Here is a 13,318-nt window from a genome sequence, read left to right as displayed (position 1 = left end):
GAGGGCATCCTAGAACAGAGCTGGCCCTTTGGATCAGCCTGTTCAGTCTCTTCCTGTCCCCAGCAGAGATGCTGCCGCCCCAGCAGACCACACCATAAAAGATGGCAGAGGCCACCACAGAGTCATAGAAGGTCTTCAGGAGTGGGCCCTCCACTCCAAACGACCTGAGTCTCCGCAGCAGGTACAGCCTGCTCTGCCCTTTCCTGTAGAGGGCGTCTGAGTTATGAGTCCAGTCCAGTTTGTTGTTCAGATGAACACCAAGGTACCTGTAGCTGTCCACAGCCTCAATGTCCATACCTTGGATGTTCAGTGGTTGCAGTGGAGGATGTTTGTGCCTGCGGAAGTCTACCACCAGCTCCTTGGTTTTACTGGCATTGATCTGGAGGTAGTTCAGCTGGCACCAGTCCACAAAGTCTTGAGTCAGTCCTCTGTACTCCTTGTCGTCCCCATCAGTGATGAGGCCGACTATTGCAGAGTCACCAGAGAACTTCTGCAGGAAGCACTGGGTGGAGTTGTGGGAGAAGTCTGCAGTGTAGATGGTGAAGAGGAACGGAGCCAGAACCGTTCCCTGTGGGGCCCCCATACTGCAGACGACCCTGTCCGACACACAGCCCTGAGTCCTCACATACTGTGGTCGGTCGGTGAGGTAGTCCAAAATCCAGGTAGTGAGGTGATGGTCCACTCCAGAGTTCTCCAGCTTGTCCTTCAGAACCGAGGGAAGAATAGTGTTGAAGGCACTGGAGAAATCAAAGAAGATGATTCTCACAGTGCTCCCAGCGGTCTCCAGGTGAGCGAGGGAACGATGTAGGAGGTGAATGATGGTATCATCCGCTCCAATGCCAGGCTGGTAGGCAAACTGAAGTGGGTCCAGTGATGAGCTCACAAGGCGCCGAAGCTGAGCCAGGACCAGCCGCTCCAGGGTCTTCATCAGGTGGGATGTCAGAGCCACCGGCCTGTAGCTGTTGAGGTCCTTGGGGTGTGAAGTCTTTGGCACTGGTACAACACAGGAGGTTTTCCAGAGCTGTGGGACTCTCCCCAGCCTCAGGCTCAGGTTGAAGAGGTGCTCCATCACCCCACACAGTTGGTCCGCGCAGGACCTGACGACCCTCGAGCTGATGCCATCTGGACCCGCTGCCTTCTTGGCTTTAATCCTCCTCAGTTCCCTCCTAACCTGGGTGGTTGAGAGAGACAGGCTGGAGCCTTGTGTTGGATGCTGTTGTTGGGGGTGGGGAGGATATAGCACCTTTCTAGACAGAATAACAAAGGGATGCACATAAGATAACAAATAATAAAGGGGTAAAACAGACAATATAAAACAGGCAGAAATTTAACCAAAAACAGTTTAAAAAGGTGAGTTTTGAGTTGTTTTTTAAAAACAACTACTGTTTCCACAGTTCTTAATGTATGAGGGAGAGAGTTTCACAGTCTCGGGGCCACAGTGGCAAAAGCTCTGTCACCCTTAGTTCTCATAGTCTGTTTTATAGCAAGTAAGCCCTGATCAGATGACTTCAGGGACCTGCTATGGACATCGGGCTGTAGCAAATAACTGCAACATTAAAATTATTGTCAGATTTCTAAAATGTGTACCAACCTGTTTAGTTCTTTCCTTGATGCATATGTTAATGAATCCAAATGAGTGAAAATCAGTGGGCACGTGTTCACCATCTGTAACCTGCACACTGTCACACACTCTTATTTCTCCAAATAAAGAATCATGCTTACCTCATGGTAAGATGGGTACATGGTGAGGACAATGTAAGAGAGCGTGGTTAAGAGAGGGAAAATAAATAACTAAATAGTAAGCTAGGCTTGGCTTCAAATAACATAGGTCTAAATATTGTTTTCCCTGAGACAGGCTGGCTCATGTAAACTAGCAAATAAATAAAAAAGAAAAAAATAATTTCAATTCAATGTTATTTATATAGCACCAAGTCAAAACAGCAGCTGCCTCAAGGTGCTTTATATTGTAAGGTAAAGACTGTACAACAATACCGAGAAAACAGAGAAAGCTCCAACTATCATATGACCCCCCATGAGCAGCACTTTGGCAAGAGTGGGAACAGGAAGAAACCTCCAGTGTAACCAGGCTTATGGAGGGAAAACCATCTAACAGTCAAATGTTTGATCATTTCTGAGACAGTCCCACACTTGTACGGACAAATTCAGGTATGAAAGTATGAATGTTTTGTGTGTGAAATTCACTGTTCACGAACGAGGCACTTAGACTGTAAACAGCATTTTAATGTCACAGCTATTTGAGCTGAGGGTAACTCTATCAGATGGAAGCAAATACTACTTTTATAATGGGTCTATCTGATGATTATTTATTAATCTTTTCTTCAGTCCAATACTAGAAAATATTAAAACTATTACAAATGCACAAAGAAAATTATGATCACAGTTGTGGAGATGTGTGAAATACTCGTGTGAATGGGGGAAATTTTGGTTGTGCTGTTATGGATGTTCTTCAGTTTATTTCATATAAAGGATGAATAATGAAGAAAAACACTGTAAATTTTTGCATTTTTATTGTTAAAAACTGCTCAAGATGTTGCTCATTCCCATTTCCATAACAGATGGTGGAAGATCTTTATGCAGTGTCGGTGAGACGATCTTGCAACAGAGGAGTCAGGCAAAACACTCAAGCGGACACTCCTCTGGAGAAGGAAACATGGAAAGTGTAAGGTAATCAGTGCACATCAATTTGTATTTCAGGCTATTTTTATTGAGAACTTCGCCACCAATGTAAAAGTACCGGTTTTAGGAAGATAAACAATATTTTCAGGAAGGATGCCGGACTGCAAGCAGAGCTGGTTGAACTTCTCCTTCACCTCATCGCTGAGGTCCAGACTACGTCCTGTGGAACCACGTGATGTTAATCTGCTGCAGTGGCTGTAACTTTACTTAACAGTTTACTGAACACAGCTAAATGCAACTTTACCGTATAAGTTGTTTTCAACAAAGGTTCCATTCCGTCCGGTGTTGATGTAATGATTCAGGGAGTACTCATCAGGCTTCTCATCGACCACACGCATTTCAGTAGCAAACCCCGCGACTGACAAAAAGGGAAACAGCAGAAGAAAAGATGTGAAAAAAAAGTAATACTCGATGATGATGATGGAGGATTAACCGTGGTGGGTAAAATGTTTCCTGTCTTTGTGGGCGTACTCACAGGGAATGCTGTATGTGAATTTTCCAGGCACGTCAGTCTTGGATGCCAAAATCTCTATTTTCCAACACGGATCGCTACAGGTGCAAAGACATAACATTAATCATCAGTGTAAATATTTCAATGCTATCCAAATGGTATTTGCTTTGTCTGTCCTCTCGCACTCACGTAGGAAATGAGAAAGCCACCTTAAGACTCCCATCTTCAGTTGGCTCAACCACGGCCGTGCCGGACTTTATACTGGCTTTGCGACAGACAAACCACTTGGAATTAGAGCAAACTCCAGTCAAGTACCACTTACCTGCAGTCTGTGGACACACAAATGGAAAGCATTGAGAATTATACAGAAGCACAAGAGCTGTTTATTGTAACACTTTGTGTGTGTGTGTGTGTGTGTGTGTGTGTGTGTGTGTGTGTGTGTGTGTGTGTGTGTGTGTGTGTGTGTGCACATTAATAATACACTGATGTATATTAGTTTTATTCATGCTATATCTTGAGAAAACAATTGCAGAATTTCACATCAAAGTTTGCAATGCTTATGTTTTGTTGTTGTTCACACTTTTATGTTTATATAGTTTTTTGTTTGTTTGTTTTTAAAGCAATGGACAAAATAAATATTATCAGGCAAAATCCAGGGTGAAACATAACCAAATAACTTAAATGGTGAAGCCTCCTGTAAAGACTGCTAAACTGTCTGGGGGGTGCCCTGCCTATCTTTGTTGGATAAGCTCCAGTACTCCTTTTCCATAAGACGGAGATATATGTAGGAAAACAGATGGGCGGTAAAATAAAAAATAAAAAATATTATGGATGACTCTTACCCCCTGTAAATCAAAGTCCGCCTGAGGTGGGATTTCAGAAGCAGAAACCATGAGGGAGCACAGTACCACTCCCAGAAGGGCGCGAAGTGAAGCCATAGCTGCTGAAGAGTGAAGAAATGATGATGGAGGAGAACACAGATGAAGATCTGGAAGTTGCTGCCTGGTGACTCTTTATATAGAAGAGTGAGATTAACTCCCCACCAACAGCTGCACTTATACAAACCCCCAGGTTCTGGGATGGCTTTGAACATGGGACATTTTCTGCAAACACATCGACAGTTTCATAACCACAAAGATTATTCCTGCAGCGGCAGAATTGTATCCACTGTGTGAGAGGTGAATGTCAGACAGTTCTTAGAAAATGTAGTTTAAATATCTCTTTTACCCCCATTTGTCTAAAAACTACTTGAAAGCCCTTCATGTAAGAGGTTTATTATCTGTGCAGGATGGAGCATCCTCAGAGTGAAAAGGAGAGCTTTGTTCACACAGTTTTTTCCAAAGCTGACTGATTAGGAACCTCAAAGTTGGCTTTCCTCATAAGTAATACATGGTCTCAGTCAGACTGGACATGATCACTCCTACAGGAAGCAAAATAAATGTACTATGATTTTATTTCACCTGTGAAATGATGAAAAACAGCAGAGAAGCTAACGCTAGCAAAAGGGTGTTGAAATGTTTCATTTTCTGCTGTTTCATAGGTCAAAAAGGGCGTTGAACCAAACTGAACCTGAACTGCTGCTACTGTTGTAGTACAGTATCTGCTGTGTGGTTAATCATATAACCTTTTGTACACAGCAGACAGAGGCTACTGGCATCCATCTGCTAGATAGCTTTAAAATTGGTTAGGGAAGTGGCTTTGATAATACTGATACACGTTCTTTGCTACTGTCACAGGACAGGGATGCACCAGGGAATAGTTGTCAGGATAAAGAGCCTTCAGTTCTCTAAATATAAACTGGGTACTTGTAGGAAACTTTGGGAAGCGGCATTTTTCCTCATATCATCTAAATTTAAGTTAGCTCAGGTACTTCTTCCATACTTGCTCTACATAAAGCCAAAGAGTTTGGAGCTCTGCAAACATTTCCAGTACAGCTGGATTTGTTTGTAACTTTGGTCATCTCTGTATCATCCCTCAGATTCTTTTCTCTACTGCACAGCTTTGAAACCATGACACCACTAGTGATGCTGAGGAGATGTCCAGTTTAAATAGACCTTTATTCCTGGAAAACAAATGCATGAAGTGATGCTGTTAAAGAAGTACATTTTATCGCACTAATGAATCAAGCAATCTGTATGTTTGTCTGTCAGTCTGTCTGGTCAACAGTTCTCTTATCTACTTCAGACTTGGTGGGTTTGTTTTTTGTTTTTTGGAGCGGTCAAAGTCTATCACCCGTGTTGCTTTGTCTGGTGTAAATTTGCCTGTACAAAGGGAAACATGCATGTTTTAGATGCAAATTCAGAAAATGGATGCATTTTTTTGGTCATCTTCTTCGATTATGTGTATTTTATATTTATTTAATTCTATTATTTTTTGTATATGAATCTTTACTAAGTGAGTAGATACAAAGGCTTGATTAAAACAAAGGTCTCAGCTGTGCTGTTAGGGATGTACTCATATTTGTTTCAAAATGTAATAAATCAAAGGATTTTAGGCATTTCATACTTTTTATTTGTTGCAAGTGATGAATATAATTTTGTGACATTATGAGCATTCTTAATAAAGAAAGAGCAGAGATAGTAAAGTAAAAAGGAAACAGGTCATGGACGTGAGATTTTCAGAACAGTAAAAGCCCCTCAGTAGGATGATCACCTGGACACAAGGTTAGGCAGCTGGGCACTCATCCAGAGAGAGGAAAATGGAAAAGTGATCTGTGCATAACATCACTGTTGATTGCAGTTATTTTACATCAAACGTCTTCTCTGAGATAAGAGGACCATTTTTGGGAAAGATGACAATATTTTCAGGCTGGATGCTGGTTTGTAGGGAGAACTGAATGAAATTCTCCTGCACCTCAGCACTGAGGTCCACACCTGTGAAAACAGATGACATCAATCTGCTGCAGCACGTATAGCTTTACTGATCAGCAGAACAGGTTAACAAGGATTCAGCAGAGCGTAGAACCAGAGCTAAATGCCACATTACCATATAGTTTGTTAACAACATAGCTTTCTTTCCCCTTTGTCTTGATGGAATGAATCAGGGCAAACTCGTCATACTTCACGTCAGCCATGCGCAAGTCACTGAGATACCCCAGCCTGACAAAGGGAATGCAGCAGAAAAGGGGTTATGAACATATGAAAGCAGAAACAGCAAACATACCAGATGGTTAAATTGTGTTCTTCTCTCTGTGTGTGCACTCACGCCGACTTGTGTATGTGAACTTTCCACGTACCTCAGTTTTTTTCTCCAACATGAGCCATTAGGGCTGCAAAAACATCACTAAAACGTGAATTCTTTCTCTTTTTTTGTTATCACCTGTGATTATGTGTTTTATGTTTATTTCATTTATGAGTTCTTGTATAGTTAAGTGTAACTAGACTTCTATGGGATGTAAATGATTGTTTTGTATACAGATCTGTACAAAGCGTGTAGATGTAAACACTTGATTAAAAAGGAGATCTCAACTGTGTTGTTATGGCTGTACTTCAACGTATTTGTTAAAAAAGATAATAAAGCAAAGTATTTTAGCTGTTTGGGAGTTTTTGTTTGACAGCAAATGGTTTGATTCAATTCAGTTTTATTTATATGGAGTCAAATAATAACAAAGGCCCTAGAATATCCCTGAGTTTGGCCAGGTGACACTCCTCTGAAGAACAAATAAAAAGAGGAATAAGGGGATTCGTTTTCAAGTTTTGTTTCTTTCAAAATAAAAGCTGAAAGTACCATGTTTTGGAAGCATGATAATATTTTCAGCCAGGATGCCGGTCTCCAAGGAGAACTGCACCTCAGCGCTGAGGTCCACATCACGCCCTGTGAAACCACAGATATAAATCTGCTGCAGTGAGAATAACTTTACCGAACACAAGTGTAGAATTAGAAATTTGACTTTACCATCCAACCTGTTAACAACAAAGCTTTCATTGCCTCTGTTGTTGATGGTGTAAGTCATGTAGTACTAATCATACTTCACATCAGCCATGCACAAGTCAGAGTATCTCCAGGCTTTCACTAATAAAGCCAAGGAGATGATGTGAAAATAGGAATAGTAAAATATGCATTCATAATCAGTTGTATGTGTCAACTATGTGGGCACCTCAGTCTTGCTGGCATGAAGAAAAGTTGTGTAACGTGTGCCATAAGGGCTGCAAAGACATCATTTAAACAGTAGTCGTCTATTAGTCATAACGTATCTCCTGTTAAATAGTTAAATGTCCGTTCGCCATCTCTGTCCTCTCACAGCTCCGCGTATACCAACTCCAGCTGTGGTAACAATGGCTGTGCCCATCAACACACTGAAGCTGAGAAGCCACCGGTTACTATTGGCGACTCCAGTAGGGTTACCTGTCAACTGTGGACACATGAAAGGAAAACAGCAGAAGTTAAACAGAAACACAAGACATGTTTACTTATGGAAAAGTGTTTTGGATGGTACTTTCTTTGTTTGTTTAAAGATAATGACTAAAACTCTACAGACATCTTAAACCACCCTCGTTTCTATATATTTTGTTATATAAATGGAAATACAGACAAAGACAGACAAAAACTGAGCTTATATGATACTAAGGACCCTGGAAGTCAGTCCACCTTTATTATTCAGCACAGCCTTAAGTCTTTTAGTCAAGCTTTTTTGTATTTTCTGTAAGGAAGTATTCAGGAGCAGTTCTTTTCTTGGATGTTGGTTCCCTTTTTTTCCATTCTCTGTTAAGATGTTTCAGTAATGTTGAGGTCTGGGGAGGCTAATCCATGACTGAAGTCCTGTGATGCTGCATACTGCACTAGCAGTTTGTTTGTCATAGTGAAAAATGAAGCCACTGCCAATCAGACATTTGCATAGTGGATCAACTTCTGATGGTACTTTTCTGAATTACATGCTGATGAATATTTGCAACTGATTTTCAGTCCAGTTCCTGTGTAATGTGACATACGCCAGTCTTTCTCCCTGTGTCCCATCCTTAAGAATAGAGCCATCCTTCCATCGAGACTGTTTCTGATGAGGCTTCATTGAGCAGTAGATGGATCCCTCAGCTCATCTAATCGTCCTATTTCTTAATACATGACTGTCAGAAACTGTTAATCTGCTGTAGCTCATTAACTCTTCCACTTCTTTTTTTTGTAATCTCTTAATCTCTCATTTTTTTAAGGTGGCACTGCACACCAAATCCAAAGTCAGCATGCTTTTATATAATGGAGTTGAACCTGTAACTGAGTTTGATTTAAACCAACCTAAGCAATTAAGTGAATGATGATGAGTAAAGAAATGATGGCGGAGGTCGTGGATGAAGACAGCTGTGGTTGGCTCCTCGTATATAGCAGAGTGAGGTTGTGTTTGCGCATTATTATAAAACCATGTTCACTATATATTTTAGCTGCAGACAATAACATTATTTGTTTTGCTGTGGTGATGTTATTCCACTTTTTATTCCAAGACCCTCAACACAAGCCTTGTAGTCCAACCATATAAAGACAAATAAATAGTTGTGTTTGTAGCAGCTCATGAACATGAATCATTCCACATTACTTTAAAAATCATTGTAAACTAAAATGGAATAAATTAGTGTTTATATATAGTTTTGTCTCAGCTGTTTATACACAGTGTTTCAGTTCTTATCAGAGAGTCCCACCGTCTCACATGTAATGAACCTTTAGCTCTGCTGTAAGCGTTTTGTTAGACCAGGTTTCCCTCATTTAAAAAATAATCTCTCATTAGAAATGGATCTGATGTCTAAGACATAGAAATGCTTATTATGGGTTCACTTGATGCCATTGAAAAGAGAGATGCACATAGGTAACGCGCAGGCCATCCAGCTCCGAGGTTTATCTTCTCACCTCGAGTTTGCGACACTCTCTCCATGTCCTCTCAGATAAGGGCGCACACATTTCTGCAGGATCTTCTAAATTAGAAAGAGCAATTCACAAAACAGAAGCTGAGCATCACAAAACACTCATCACAAACCAAAAATGGCTGCACTGAGTGTGAAACTATCACCAGAATTTACTGATAATCTAAAGACTCACATAACTAATTTTGTCTCATTTTGTCTTAGTTTGAGACATAAGTGCATGATTATAAATACTGTGTAGTTAGATGAGACAGAACTGATGGTTCCTCTTAATTATCCTCTTCATTTTTCCTGAGCCTCAGTAGTGGAAGCTACCATGGATAGAAAAACAATGACTCATCTTAAATCTACCCAACCACAGACTCCAAATCTAAAAAACAAACAAACATACGGTGAAAGAAAACAGGGACTTTAACCAGAGAAGTACTCACTCAGACACTGTTGACTTAGTGGTATTCCTTATCTGCAGCTGGACTTTAGTCTGAATTACACTGAAACTGGCAATTTCACTTACTTTTACTGTTTTTTTAAAGCTATTAGGCTGCTTTGTGGCTCACTTAATACTAAACTAAGATACTTTCAGTGTGAATCATTTGCACGAACACAGGCAGGATTTAAAGTGGCTGCAGAACTTTACAGTCTCTGTCTCAAAACATGCTAACAGGTCTTTGTTTTTTTCAAGTTTCACTGGTTTGATGTAATAAAAGAAATTTTAAAGAAGCAGACAATTTTTGTTATTTTAGTTCTATAATTTCATAAATCGTGGTACGGATCTAAGTCAACATTAAAAATAAATGAGATAATACAGCACTTTTGATGTTTGCCTTTTTATTTTCCCAGCAGTACTCAAGTTGGTTCTCGGCTACATTTACATAACAGATTTTAATGTCTTCAGCAGCTGGACACTCATCTGAGGAAGGAACATTGGAAAGGTGGTCAGTGCACAACTGCATTACAAATTTTATGTAAGACCCTGTATTTTATTGTATTTATATATATTTTAACATTTTACTTAAACAGCACCACTGGATGAAAATATTTTCAGGAAGGAAGTCAGTCTGCAAGGAGAACTGCCTGAACTTCTCCTGCACATCAGCGCTGAGGTCCACACTGCACCCTGTGAAAACATTAGATGTTTCAGCTAGACGTTTTAATAATAATAATAATAATAATGGATTGGATTTATATAGCGCTTTTCTAGGCACCCAAAGCGCTTTACAATGACATTATTCATTCACTCTCACATTCACACACTGGTGGAGGCTACAGTTGTAGCCACAGCTGCCCTGGGGCAGACTGACAGAAGCGAGGCTGCCATATCACGCCATCGACCCCTCTGGCCAACAGCCGTAGGCGGTAGGTGAAGTGTCTTGCCCAAGGACACAATGACCAGGACAGAGAGAGCAGGGGGATCAAACCGGCAACCTTCCTCCCCTGAGCCACGGTCGCCCGAACCCTTTAAAAAAAGGATTCGTCAGAGTGTGAAATTATGACTAAATAGAATGTTACCGTCTAGTTTGTTAACAAAATATGTTTCATTCCCCTTGGTGTTGATGGAGTAAGTCAGGGTGTATTCATCATACTTCACATCAACAATGAGCAACTCGCTCAAATGCCCAAAAGAATATAACTGAAATAATGAAAATTCTAAAAGGTTAAACTATTAATATCTTTCTCCCTGTGTGGGTGCACTCACTCTGACTTATGTGTCTGAACTTTCCAGGCACGTCGGTCTTATTGGCCACTTTTTCCATTTTCCGACATGTGCCATTATAGCTGAAAAGACATCATTGAAACATGATTAATCTTTATTTTAAATTATTTATTTATATGTAAATGCCCATTCTCTCTGCCTGTCCACTCACACTTACACACTGGTGTATGATAAATCCAAAATTCCCATTGGGTAGTGGGATAATCCATTTTCATTCTGTCTTTACATCAATAATCCGATCAGCATTTGTCCAAGTCCAATGTGATATCACTTACCAGCAATCTGAGGGCACACACAAGGAAAGCAGCAGGTAATTATGCAGAAACACAAGAGCAGCTTTATTTAAAAAAACAAACAAACCTGTTTTAAAACTCCTGTTAGGCTTTGGAAGACTACCAGTTTAACTTCACATAATTACATGTTAATTGTTACACTGAAAAATGCTGTAGCTGGCATTTGTAACCAGTTCTGTTTAGAAACTCTTGGGTTGTTTTTGCAGTGTGCTATGGGTCACTATTCATTTGAAATGTGAAGTGCTGTTCAGTTTTGTGATGGCTGCTGAAGGTGGCTGCTGTAAAGGCCTAGCAGAGCATCTCAAGCATCTCATCACCCCCCAAAAATGGGCTAAAAACGCCCCTGGTAAGAAGGGCCTGGGTTCAAATCCACAGTCTGGCTGGTTTGCAGTGTGTAATTAGAGTTAGGTTAATTGGTGATTCTAAATTACCCATGAATGTAAGTGCAAATGGTTGTTTGTCTCTATAAAATCATCAACCCCCATATTGGTTCATTAAGGAAGACTAGCAGTAACTGCCTTGATTAACAAAGTAGTTCTTCAAACAACAAGATTTCATTGTGTTTTCCTAAAGTTTTTAACTTGTGTAGAATGAATTAAAACAAATTTTACTCTACATACTTAAATAAATCACTTCAAGTCAATGTATGTATACTACATTGATCCAACGTAATCTGATTACATTAAACCACCAAATGCCAAATGTGTTGGTTTGATATGGTCAAAAATAGGTTATTGTACTTAGTTAAATCATGTGGAAAAAGGTGCCATGATTAAATTGTGTTCATCCAACAACAGATTTTTTTGAGTGTACGTTACAGTAGATCAATCAACATTTAAACAGTTAAACAATCAGTGAATATTAAACAGAAAATAGGCTTCTTCTGCTGTGCCCTCTGCAAAGAGCCATCAGACACTAAATATTCTAAACAGCCGATTATATAAAAATAATAATCCAGATTAACAGTAACATGTGGAGGACAAGAGTTTCTCAATTCTTTGAATTCCAGCTAAACACTCCCACAGTAACAGCTCGGCCAGCTTCAGCTCCTGCTGTAGATGAATCCAGGAACGTGTTTAAAGCTGTTTTTCTATATTTGCTCTGACTAGGGACAAACACACAAATGAAGGTTATACATTTATATACAGAGGAGGAAGGAAGCAGTCAAAGGAGAGATCAGATGTAAACAGGACGCTCAAACTAAATGTCAACCAGTGCCAACATGTTTTGTTTTGAAACATCATGACCTCTCAGATGTTTCTAAGAAATGGCTGAACTGCATTCCAGACATGATGAGACAGGATTACAGGTGTGCCAGTGCTGATGAATGCTTCCTGATAGTTCCTAACAATAAAAACATTCAGACACTCCTGTAAGTCAAAACTCTGGCTTTATAAATATGAAAGAGAATTTCTAACATAAATATTAAAGTCCATGAATAAATATGTGTCGTGTTCATAAGAGCAGGCTCTGTGTTTAAATCTGACCTCCAGAGGGCCCCAAAGCTCCAGCTGGCTCATCTATAATGAGCTCATTTGTTTTAAGTGATTCTTTTTTCTGCATATTAGAAAACCTGCAGCGAAGCTTCTGTTCATCCATGTGAGTCATGCATAATGTTCCTTATATCATTAAAATGTCTAAAACGAGTAAAATCACTGAATAAATGTTGGAAACTTTTCACTAATAAAAAATATGCTGGTGGGTGTGGCCTTCTCTCTCTCTCACTTTCACTTCTTCTAAAACGAAGCTCAGTGTGTAACTATCTGTTTGATTTTTGCTCAGACTTCACAAAGCCATCACACTGAGGACAGAGTACAGCGATAACATCAGAACAGAAACTTTGCAAATTTGACATTCAAATCAGCAACAGCGCAGGGCCTGTTCTAAAAAGACATCTGTGTGCTGAGTCTGCTCTGGTGTCCGGTTTATGTCTCTGAGTAGCTGTTACAGCATTGATATGACTCAATTTCCAACAGCAGATTTCCCCCTTTATTGATTACAGAAGCTTTTACTTCCCTGTTCTGCTGAATGACAGGAACAAATAAGTTTCAAACTTACAGTATGATAAACTTCCCTCCTCTATCTTTGGTTTATGTTTGCTCTAATTTGATGGAAAACATCACGAGGTGAAGGAGTGATGTGAAGTTTTCTTACTGCCTCCCTTCATAAAGGATGCTCCAGTGTTCAGTCTGCTATTAGAAGTCATGAGGGAAGCACTGGTGGATGTTTCACCAGTATTTAAAGAATCAGATCAGCTCTGATTACAACTAATCAGCTGAAATGTGTGTTGCATTTGTACCTCACAGTTGCAGTTTGTAAG

General features: G+C 40.0%; 2 protein-coding genes across 2 annotated transcripts; both read right to left on the bottom strand.

Moving 5' to 3' along the window:
* Nucleotides 1-2,511: 2,511 nt before the first annotated feature.
* On the bottom strand, nt 2,512-4,183 carry LOC116325627 (lipocalin-like). Its single transcript, XM_031746583.2, has 6 exons — nt 3,991-4,183; nt 3,338-3,477; nt 3,173-3,246; nt 2,942-3,055; nt 2,756-2,857; nt 2,512-2,657 (listed from the first exon to the last, which is right to left on the bottom strand). Exons 1-6 carry the CDS (start codon nt 4,084-4,086, stop codon nt 2,629-2,631), a joined length of 555 nt encoding a protein of 184 aa, XP_031602443.1. The 5' UTR covers nt 4,087-4,183; the 3' UTR covers nt 2,512-2,628.
* A 1,377-nt stretch (nt 4,184-5,560) lies between these two features.
* Nucleotides 5,561-10,894, bottom strand: LOC120434046 (lipocalin-like). The gene is made up of 5 exons (XM_039601450.1): nt 10,863-10,894; nt 10,688-10,767; nt 8,007-8,022; nt 6,134-6,231; nt 5,561-6,021 (listed from the first exon to the last, which is right to left on the bottom strand). Exons 1-5 carry the CDS (start codon nt 10,892-10,894, stop codon nt 5,888-5,890), a joined length of 360 nt encoding a protein of 119 aa, XP_039457384.1. The 3' UTR covers nt 5,561-5,887.
* Nucleotides 10,895-13,318: the final 2,424 nt, after the last annotated feature.

The sequence above is a fragment of the Oreochromis aureus genome, linkage group 3 (assembly GCF_013358895.1).
Source record: "Oreochromis aureus strain Israel breed Guangdong linkage group 3, ZZ_aureus, whole genome shotgun sequence".
Taxonomy (NCBI): domain Eukaryota; kingdom Metazoa; phylum Chordata; class Actinopteri; order Cichliformes; family Cichlidae; genus Oreochromis; species Oreochromis aureus.
The sequence above is the reverse complement of the archived record's forward strand: the minus strand, read 5'-3'. Positions and strand labels throughout refer to the sequence as shown.

What these genes read in the sequence shown, in the direction of transcription:
- LOC120434046 (XM_039601450.1), bottom strand. Translation starts at nt 10,894, where the DNA reads ATGGGAATTTTGGATTTATCATACACCAGTGT. An exon ending in GATTTATCATACACCAGTGT is followed by an intron (nt 10,768 to 10,862) that starts GTAAGTGTGAGT and finishes ATGTCTTTTCAG; the next exon opens with CTATAATGGCACATGTCGGA. An exon ending in TGTTGTTAACAAACTATATG is followed by an intron (nt 6,022 to 6,133) that starts GTAATGTGGCAT and finishes CTGTTTTCACAG; the next exon opens with GTGTGGACCTCAGTGCTGAG.
- LOC116325627 (XM_031746583.2), bottom strand. Translation starts at nt 4,086, where the DNA reads ATGGCTTCACTTCGCGCCCTTCTGGGAGTGGTACTGTGCTCCCTCATG. An exon ending in CGGACTTTGATTTACAGGGG is followed by an intron (nt 3,478 to 3,990) that starts GTAAGAGTCATC and finishes GTGTGTCCACAG; the next exon opens with ACTGCAGGTAAGTGGTACTT. An exon ending in TGTTGAAAACAACTTATACG is followed by an intron (nt 2,858 to 2,941) that starts GTAAAGTTGCAT and finishes GTGGTTCCACAG; the next exon opens with GACGTAGTCTGGACCTCAGC.